This window comes from Mugil cephalus, chromosome 3 (assembly GCF_022458985.1).
Source record: "Mugil cephalus isolate CIBA_MC_2020 chromosome 3, CIBA_Mcephalus_1.1, whole genome shotgun sequence".
Lineage (NCBI taxonomy): Eukaryota > Metazoa > Chordata > Actinopteri > Mugiliformes > Mugilidae > Mugil > Mugil cephalus.
The window spans coordinates 20,425,734-20,436,443 of record NC_061772.1 but is presented as its reverse complement, the minus strand read 5'-3'; the positions used below and the strand labels follow the sequence as shown (position 1 = coordinate 20,436,443).

General features: G+C 40.1%; 1 protein-coding gene across 1 annotated transcript; it reads right to left on the bottom strand.

The window, feature by feature from the left end:
- Positions 1–440: 440 nt before the first annotated feature.
- fibinb (fin bud initiation factor b) lies at positions 441–3,369 on the bottom strand. Its single transcript, XM_047581287.1, has one exon. The coding sequence runs from the start codon at positions 2,962–2,964 to the stop codon at positions 2,341–2,343; it is 624 nt and encodes a 207-aa protein (XP_047437243.1). The 5' UTR covers positions 2,965–3,369; the 3' UTR covers positions 441–2,340.
- Between the last annotated feature and the right edge of the window lie 7,341 nt (positions 3,370–10,710).

The following is a 10,710-nucleotide window of genomic DNA, read 5'->3' as shown; positions in this document are numbered from 1 at the left end:
TAGAGCCCACTGCTCCACTTAAAACCTCACCTACACCACATCCTTACATCTTTGGTCCTCATAAATACCAGCAAGCCGTCTCTTCCTTCAAAGCACTTATAATTAGGGTGCCAGTGCCTGTGTGTATAATTCACAGCAGACCTCAGAAGCTTGTAAAGCAAACATAGAGGAGACCTTTATAATTTTAAAGCACGTGGCAATATATGTTATACAAACCCAATTGTTCTAATGCCATTTCCAGAATGCGGGGTCAGCTGAATGCTTCAAAGTCCGGGGAGCTTTTTAATGAAGCTCAGTGGGATACCCAGCGATGTAAGGTATGACCTCACTTTTACATCATTAACTACGAAATGTAAACAACAACACTGACATGAATGAACAACTCATCTCAGGCTGCAGTCTTCACCTGCGTTTCTAAGGATTAGCTCATGCAACAAGACTTCAAACAAAACTTCTTTATTAAAGAGGACACAACACAATCCATTACGCATGTTGTTATACAGATTAGTGTTTGACACAGAAGTCCACGAGTGCTGCCTGCAGTCTTATCCGTCATAGTATTACATCTCTCCATGTATCTTGAAGATAAACAAGAATAGATACTGCATATTGCTCTTTATATAAACAATGAATACAGATTAAGGTGTTCGACAATAAAGATAACACTCACAGTATTTACTTACTTCTAATAATACACTGTACATTTTCCAAGAGTATACTACCTGTGCAAAGCAGCACAGTCAAGGCCTTGCAATTTTAACTATGTCACAACCTTTAGCACCAGAAGAGTGAAGAATTGTGCAAAGTCTGCTGGCCCGTATAAAAATAAAACATAATACAACAGATAAGTTGTAAACATTCTTGGATATTCTTAGAAACATTCGTCTGAAAGGATTGAAAAAGAGCAGCTATAACGCTTGCTCATGTTCGGAGCGTCCAACCAGGCTACATTACCAACTGCTTTGCTGCTCAATTAAGAGTTTTCCAACGATTTTATTTGGTCAGATATTGGTGTCGACGTTATACCAAATACACAGCACTCAGTAGAGAGCATGGACATTGGCACATGTGTCGTGCAGTTTCTGTTTTTCATTTTCATCAGAAAGGGTTGAATTACTGTTGGAAAACCCTTACTTGAGGTTTGGAAGCTGAAGGTTTTGGTTCTGACTTTTTTGACTGGCCGACTTTTATTTAAAGCCATTGTTTTACACACACACGGACACACACACATACACGCACATATACAAACAGACAAAATGTGAAGTTCAATGCAACCAACCAAAAATGACCAGATGTCATAAAGAAACATTTTTGGTTTAGTGATTGGCCGACGGATGACGTTTGAGAAATATTAAGGCTATACATTATTTATTGCAATATATTATCGGAATTAGTACTCAGCCTTTTTTGTAATATTGTGATGTAACTACTGTGTGATGCTTGACAGGATACATGTATAAACATTTGGTCAAATCATTTATCACTTTAATAGCCTCGATGATCTTTTGCATACTGCACACTGTAGATGTGGTACACTTATTAAAACAAAACGGTTAAACAACATTTCCTTTATTTAGAATTCTTAGAATAAAAGTTGTACTCTGGGTTTATTCTCAAAGAATTCTGGAGGAACAAAGTCCCAAATCCACCACAAAACCTGGACGAGTGTAACTAAACATATTTGCATGTTCAGATACGAACAGTTCAGAGACCGTTTTCAGTTTGGTATGGAAGAAGATTAAGGCCACTGTGAGAACATGTTTATATATATCTATATATACGCATAATTACAACTTTTTTCCTCAAAAGACTTTATTCTTTGTCAAACTTTTCTCCTGTATTTAAAATTCTGTGAGGAAGGTAAATATTCTGGATTTATTTTCAGAGAACTCAGATTTCATTTTTGTATTTTTTCTTAGATATTTTCCCAGAAATCTGAGGGAAAAAAAGATCCATCACATAAGCGAGCACATGAACCCAAACTTGTCTGCAGACTCAGATATCGACTGATAAGAGAAAATGCTTTCAGTTTGGTACAGAAGAGAACTGGGGCCACCGTGGAAACACTTTATGACTCTTTTTCCACACAAAAAAAAAATGACTTTTTGTCTTTTTAAAGTTGAAACCAATTTTTCTAGATTTTTGGAATTCTGACAATGAAGTCAATATTCTGGCTTCATTCTAGAAAAAAAAATGCTTTTTTTCAACAGTGGCTCCAATGCGCTTCCGTAGTTTGGTGTGTATATCCCTGATATGAATTTAAACCCCTGCCTCTGCCTCTTGGCCTCACTCCACCATATAAGTTAGAAGTTTACTGAGACGCGGAGGGACTATTTTCTCTCAGGACTTCATGTACTCGTTCCTCAGTCGGCTCAGTCTCGTGCCGTGGCTGCGGATGATCAGGGACAGCAGCTCGTGCTTGTCCTTCAGGCCCAGAGAAATGTCCAACGTGTCCTTCAGGACGTCCCGTGTGTGCACCATCATGTTGAGAAAGTCGTCACTGAGCCGGTGCTCCTCCTTCAGCTCGCTCTCCTGGCTCTGCTTGAATTTCACCTCCAGCTCCAGCAGAGATTTCTCCGAGTTTGTGAACGCCTCGCTTATCTGCGTCGTCTCCCTCCTCAAGTATTTCCCGTAGCTGTCCTCTCCGTCCAGGTCGTACGAGATGCTTTTCCCGATCCCCTCCAGGACCCTGGCGGAGTCCTCGATCTGCCGCTTGATGATGGTGAAATCATCCCGTATGACGGCGTCCTGGTCCTGGTCGAGACCGCACTTTCGCTCGTCGGTCATTTTGAAAAGCATTTGGCATTTCTCCGGGTCGTCGTTCTCCTCGTAGTCTCCGTCCGGCACAAAATAGTGATGAAAAGTGCCGTTAGACATCTCCGGGTGTAAAGGTCCCATGAAAAACGCTCCATACGCTGGCAGCGTCAACATCCCGGCGCACAGGAGCAAGTGAAGAATATCCATGGTGTACACTTGTCCTTAATCACACGCCGAAATAAGGATTTCTTTCCGCTGTACGCGTTATTTGAGCAAAAAAGATAAATATATATCAGGCTACTATTTAATTCCGACTTGGCGCAGGAACACAAACATCTCACACAGTTAAAACGTAGAAACTGCGCAGTTAGTTGGAAGCTTTGTTGCGTCTTCTTCAGTGTCCCCTTTGTCGAGATAGATAGAAAAAAAAGTGGCGTGAAATTGTCTGGTTTTACAACTTCTTTTAATCCAGTCCGGCAGCTCCCATCACTGTTGGCGAGTGTATGAAAAGTTAGAGTCAGTTTAGGGGAAGAGTGGTTCTCCCGACTTCCCTCGTGTGCCTCAAACGCAACATCTGGATGACTCAAGTGCCTCGCTCGGGTTTTGGGCTAATAATACCTCTGCGCTACTCTCAGATTACAGCCCCTCCGTCACTTAAAAGGCTGCTTTCAGTCCAGCACCGGGCTACCAACGAGGCCACACCGCTGGAGCCTCGCTGGGACCAGGAAAGACCAAGTTTGTGTGAAAGCACATAGCCGTGAAAAGCTGGCACGGACGCTTCAGTGGGTTTATTCAGAAATACACAAGCGACCATTTCAAATTCAACCCACCGCGAGCACAAGTCCTGCAATTATAACATAATTGCTAAAATGCACTGCTTGCCAATTCATTAGGAACACCAGTGAAAACAAATGCGCTGTATCGTAACAGCATTAAATCTCAACTTCATGAATGTTATGGTGTTGAGCGTTGGTTTAAAATAAATGAAAGAGCTTTTGATTCAACTGTGTTTCCATTATTGAGGTTATGGTTTGTAGTACTATGAATACAGACACGTGTTTATAATATTTTGACAACCCCATTATAGTGGGTCTGGCTAAAAAACAAGAACGCTTTTATATTTAATTCATTCCAGTTAAACAGCTCCACGCCCTCAAAATGAATCACAGTGCAGTACTGTTCAGTAGTGCAACTATTCAACTGGCAAGCGAGGGTGAGTTAAATGATAAATATGACGGCACTGGTAACAGTCGTCACTTCACTAAAGCCAGTCAAAAGTACTTTTTTGTTACTTAGGTATGCAGGTGGCTGGAAGTATGGATATATTGTGCTGCAGGACAGAAATTACAAATGACAGGGCTTTATCAGTGACTTAATTTAATACTGTGTTATATTGCAGTTGTTTCTTGTCCTGTTAAGATGGAGGAAGAACTCAAAGTAGTCTGTTTTTTAATGTTAGTCACAACATATTTCCCCTCCTCCCTCCAGCAGTCCTATTAATAGTGTCAATTAATGGTTTTAAATAACCTACAGCAAGAGCTTATTTCACCATTCCCTGATTGAAGCCAGTCATTATCCATATGCTTCAAGTTAATGCTGTTTACAGCGCGTGCGCGTTACCACATGCTCCTTCCACGTCAACAGTTCAGTTTTCTATAGCTGGAGACAATAATTGCACATTGTACTCCTCGTACATTTATTCATCAGCCACGACCAACTAGTGGATTTATGACTTTATGTGCAAAATATTAGACGTGTTTGTAAAATATGGTTGAATTAAGCTGCTGATGGCAGAGTGAGGCGTAAATAATAATAACGAATAATGACAAAATGCCTACTTCTTGCTGCCTATATTGAAACCCAGTACTAATGAAGACTTCACTTTATCCCTACCAACAGTTGCCATAAATGTAAGAATAACAATGGAATTTTAGAGTTTTTATTGCGTTTTATTTGGCAAAACAACAAAATGCAAAGGTCATTACTGAATACCAGACATAATGTTGTTTAACAGTCCATTATGCCTCCCCTGACTACAAATTGTATCCAGAAAAACATGTTCCCAAAGCTTCTTTTAGCAGAGTGACCACCTGTTTTTTGTGTTACTTGCTCATCTCAAATAACAAGCTTAGTTCAAACGCAGTGAACATAGATGTGGCAGTCGCCTGTGGAGTAATCAAAGCTTAAAATCGGCTGAAACTTGTTACAACTCAAAAGTTGTCCAGATTTTTACCATGTGTGCTAATAACTACTTACTTGGAAATAAAGTAATGCTTGTGAAATGCGTTCCCGTACTGCAATTGTGCCAGGACTGTAAGGGCTAAAATACTCATGAGATGCCATTCAGATAAATGTGCAATTCTTTTTTCCACGAAGAAGCTACAGTCAGAAAAGCCCGAAGGGAAGAACAATTTGTTTTTAAATGTGATCTTATAGCTCAAGAACCGACATGTTGAAGGGTGATCTAATTTACTAAACCCACAGTTCCACTCAGTGTGTGTATCTTTCCAGTGGAAACAGCAGACGTTATACCATCAACCTCTGCAGAGGGGTCCTTCTCTCATTTTTCCACTGCACGAGGGAATATGCAGGCTCAAGTCGAGCATGAATTAAACTCGAGAAGAAAAATGTGATCAAAAAAAAAAAAAAAAATGTGTTAAAGTGAATGCCTGTGTTGCATAAGACTTACGTAAACCAAGGTCTGTGATGTATATCAGTCTAACTTAGGTTCTGGAGAAATGGTTCACTCCTCGTTTGTCTGTGTCTGACAGCAGTAACAGGTTTTTTCCTTTGCAGGTTGCCCACGTGCAGAGACAGGCTAAGCCATCTGACCTGACATCTTTCAGTTATTTAGGCTGACAGCAGTCTGTCTTACTCTCTCACAACGTCGCTCCTTTTTCCACACAACACTGCAAACACTGTGGAAATAGAGGTGAATCTAATATGGTTTTTTATCAGTGAATGTTGAAATACAATAGTATAAAATGACCTTTAATCACATATAGTCACCTTCTTTCACTTACTTTTTGCTGTGAGAGCAGGAGTTTACCTCCGCTTTTATTTAGGAGGTGTTTTGTCAAAGACCAGAGAGGCCTGGAGAAGCTCAACAGTGACTGTGCTGCAGCATTATTCTGCAGAGGATATTTTTAATTTGGTGTCAGACAAAGCAGAAGAGCAGAAAATTAAGTCACATTACGGGTTCGGGGTGTGACACTGGTGTGATTTATAGTCTTCTGCGGTATTCTCACAGTTACATGAAGTCATTCTAACGGGAGAAGAACTCCACCTACTCACAAAGGACATTCTCATAAAAGAAACCCAACAAGGAGTTGTTGGTGACCTCCCTCTTTTAGCACCAAAGCTGGAATGCAAACCACAACCTAGAGGTTTCCTCTCTTGCCAGCCCTCTGCTGAAGTCTGTTTTGTCCCTCTGTCTGGATTTTGGATGACATTTGAATCTAACAACACATAACAACCTCATTTGTGATAAAGTGCCTGCAACTCTGAGTTAAACTGACCGAAATGGGATTAAATCCCAGGTTGGCAAACAGTTTTACAAACTGAGCTTGACTCAAGGTGATTCAGTGATCATGCTTGGAGTGCTTCCTGATGATTGCAGAGAGGAGTTTATTTTAAAAGTCTGGCACCAGCTGGGGCTGATTACTGCCATAAATCCTTGTGCATCAATGGAAACCGTGTTACTAAATTTACAGATACAGCATGATGATTAAAGAGTCACTTTACTGTCACAGCTCCACCAGGTGTATCTGAGGCAGATGCAAAGGTGGAGTTTACTTGGTTCAGCTTGGACAAATGTCCAGAACAGACAGAGAACAAACCTTATAAGCAGCCAGAACAGGAACAGATGGCTGAAGGTCAAAGCTATATTGAACAATCTGGAAAAAGGGATGGAGTTTATGGGCAAGTATATGTATGAAAAATAAGAAAATGTGCTGTAAAGTGATGATCAGGTTACTGGGGAATAAAGGAGAATGACGGGCTCTGGAATGACAGGGCCTGTTACAATGCAATGGATAGTGTAATTAAGAATACAGTAAATGGATGTTGCTTTTAAAATGTTTAAGCGACTGAATCAGCTCTGTAGTAATAATGAAGACAGTAGTTTTGTTGCTGTGCCTCCGTCATTACACCAAATACTCTGAAGTTTGGAATGGGCACAATAATTACGGCACGGCTAAAGACATCCAAAGGTATGGTGGAGTTAAAGCAACACATTTTTTTTGGTCACCTATTGCTTGCCCATATAAAAGACAACTATTTTTTGATTGAGTTCTATTGCGGTCGTGACATCTACGTGTTGTGTAGTTACATTTCTGTTTTTCAAAAAACGCAATATTTTGGTTGGCGGTTGGATGTTTAGGTCTTAAAGTGTTAAAAAATAGTGTTTGCTAGCTCCCACTAGAACGTTAGCTAACGTTCGAATAATGAACTACGCTGATACTTTGGCAACAAGCTTCATTGACTTAATAGTTTGATAAACACAACAGTTACCTCTTCAGAGATTGTGTAATAGAATGTCCCATTAGAATGTGTAATAGCCTCTGCTGGCATATTTATTAGCCTATATAACTATCATATACTTAACACATATATAGTTAACTTTATGCTTGACAAATACCAGATGTGCTAGTGCCGTTAGCTGTTAAGACACAGCGGTTGGCTCGGTTCATAATAACCCAGGTCTGTTGCAGGTTAGTCTCATCTGTTAAATTGTTGTAAGTTAAGTCTTCTTCATGACATTTCAGGACATACTTGTAGGCATCTAAGGATGTTTATTTCCTAATCCACACTTGGTTTCTCTATCAAGTGACAGTTGAACCGTAGATAATTCTGTCAGATCGTCCATTGTCATAAACAAGCCAACAGAAGCTGTTAGTTTGTGTTAACATATTCCTGTGGATTGTTTTGCCTCCAGCTAAGCCCCACCCACTAAAACACATCATCTTGTTTATTAACACAAGACAGCCCGGCACTAAATCCCCCTTCATTGTTGTTATAATGTTCGGTTTTGTCTATTTGATGTAAAATAAAGATTCGTGAATGTCACTGTGTTTAAATGAATACATTTCTGCATGTTCTGACATAAACTCAGACAGTTAGTAGTTGCCTATTGGGAGGAACTGACTTGATTTTGTTGAAAACTGAGTTCATTGCTGCAAAATGCCTGCCAGGCTCAGTCTCCCCCAATTAGACATAACTGCAAATCTCCTATGAAAATGTGTTTGGCTGCAATTCTTACAACCGTCTTCACGCGAGCCCTTATGTCACAGTCTTCTTGAAATTGCATCCAGACACCATACTTTAAAATGTTCTCCCCAAACACTGTGGCAGTCTGCTGCCCGGCCATAAAGCCAAAGAAATGATGGCCCAGCAGTGACTGCAAGATGGTGACATCATACATCATGTGGACTTTTAAGAGTCTGTTTGTGCTGCAGCTCAGACACTGTAAAATCTTACACAAAGAAAAATTCCAATATTCTTCCTTATCCCTTTTCATTATCAGTGGTTTCTCCTAGTCAGCGATTCCATTGTATGTCCTGACAGATTGTGGGCCTTGGAGGATTTAGATAGTATAGCAGGGAGACAGCCAAGGCTGAAGATGCATAGCCTTGTGTGAGGGGCCTCTGTAAAGCAAGAAGTTCTTGATATCTGTAAAGGCGACAGCCATATCATTATTTCATGCATGCGGTTGGATCTGTGCTCTGGTGATACACGGCTAATACATACAGAAAGCATGACGTTCTTTCCGCTTACAGCTGTAATGCTGTTCGGCCATATATGAGCATACCAGATTCACTAGACCCGGTCCAACTATCATCCCCGGCTCATGTAGGTGTAATATGCAGAACATGCCATAAACTTTATTTCCGCATTAACGGATGTGTTGGCACGAGTGGATGTAGCGTTTTTTTAAGACAGGCGGAAATCTGTTGATGGTAAAATAAAGCATTTTTAGTGTTTATCCACCTTCCTGCTCATCTATATGTTTAAGAAATATACTTACACCGCAAATAAAAATAATAATAAGCTTTCTTTTTAACCATACTGGCCTGTTAATGGCCTTTAGTGACATTTTCTGGACTGACTGATCTGCCATTTGTGGTCAGGTATTACAGGGACTGCCAGTACTTAGTCTTTAATTGGAAGCTCAAGAGAAACCCAAATATCTGCTGTGCACAAATACGCCTCTTGGCCTCAGATATTTCTGTGCTTGGTACAAGTATCTGTACATGCCACATTCGTATTTTCTTTGCCTGCAGTGTTTGCTCTTATAGTGTTTGCACACCACATACGTGATTTGATGTTCAAACATTTTAACTGCCTTATGTTTTCTATCTTAATGTATTCCATTTCCATTTATTTGTTTTTTGTTTCCTTTATATATTATTCTTATTATTCGGCAACCAGCTGCGCTGTACTCTCCTCCTCTAATGAAGTTATTTCTCTTCAGCCCGAGATAATGGCCTGATAACGAATCCATTTTTCTGCGCACTTCCAAAAGACATTTGAAAATATCCGGTAATTCATTTTCGCTCTGGGAAACTGTGCGATGTATGTAACGTGTTCCTCTCGCTGCGGTGAGCCTCATGTCATATCTGATCTCTTCCTGTGTGAAGAACATAAGCTCTTTGCACAGTGGGGATGTTTGCAGCAATATCAGCTTTAATAACATTTATGAAAACATGAATTATCATGCCTGGGGGAGGGTGCAGGATTTAAATAAGATGTTTCTTGTTGTGTTTTGTTTTTGCTGTTCATTAATGTGAACACATTTAATTAAAATGATCTGTGTTTGCTAGCAAGACATCCCTGGCAGTCCTGACGAAAGTCCCCTTTGCTCATTTCCATTGTGAGGACATTCATTGAAATAATGCATTCCCTAGCCCCTTACCATAATCCTAACCATCTCAGCAAACCCTTACTTTAATCCTAACCATAACCTTATTATAAGCTAACCCTCAAACAGCCTTGCAAAGAAGTGAGGACCAAACAAAAGGCCCTCATTTTGATGGTGTAAAACTCAAAACCGGTCCTCGGAAAGATGTACAGGAGCACACAATATATCCACAATATTCAGCAGGTTCATTAGCAGTTCATTTTTGACCTAAGGTTAACTTGCATTGTCTTTGGACCCCACAAATATAGAAAAAACGAATCACACACACACCCTGGAGAAGAACAGAGATTCTTATCATGGCGAAGATTATTTATTTGAATTCTTTCTTTTCTTTTAAAACCTGTTTCTCACACACTGAGGTCTGGATCCACTTCTTTTTTTACCAACCTCAACCAAAGGTGTAACTTCTGAAGCATTTTATGAATCAAAGGATGAAACGAGTTTTTTTTTTTATTGCTACTCGCATACGTTTTCCTTGATGTCAAGCATTTGGATGTTTATTTGAGATCTTAAAAAAAAAATAAAAAATAATAAAATAAAATATGACAGCCACGTGGTTTCGCTTGAAAGTTTCCAAGTCCCTGTCTGTTTCAAATCACGGTCTTCTTCCCTACGGCCACTGGCAGCTGTTGCTTTTCAGGCTAGCTCACATCCTTTGACTCACTGTGTAAAACAGAGATGATTCTGACTAATAGACAGCAAAGCACGAACTTGCGCTGGCACCATGTCCACGCACATGTGTGGCTTGATTGATCTTTGAGAAACAGGGAACACTTCACTGCAGTGAACCTCATGTGAACTGATCTTTAACGCCAGAAAACAGCTGGATTTAGGACACTGGGGCTTTTCAACAATATTTCTGAGGAGACTAATAAGAAATTAAACGCACTGAGATTTCAGAATTCTCAGAGAAAATCAAGTTTTCTGTTTGTGGCTGTTTCTTTCCAAAAGCTATATAACTTTCACTGGTAGGCCTTCAAATGCCAAAAATGATTCACCCTAATAAAACTGCAATGACGGAGCAGTTGGTGCAT

Bases quoted from the DNA above. Each gene is read 5' to 3' on its own strand.
- fibinb (XM_047581287.1), bottom strand. From the start codon at position 2,964: ATGGATATTCTTCACTTGCTCCTGTGCGCCGGGATGTTGACGCTGCCA.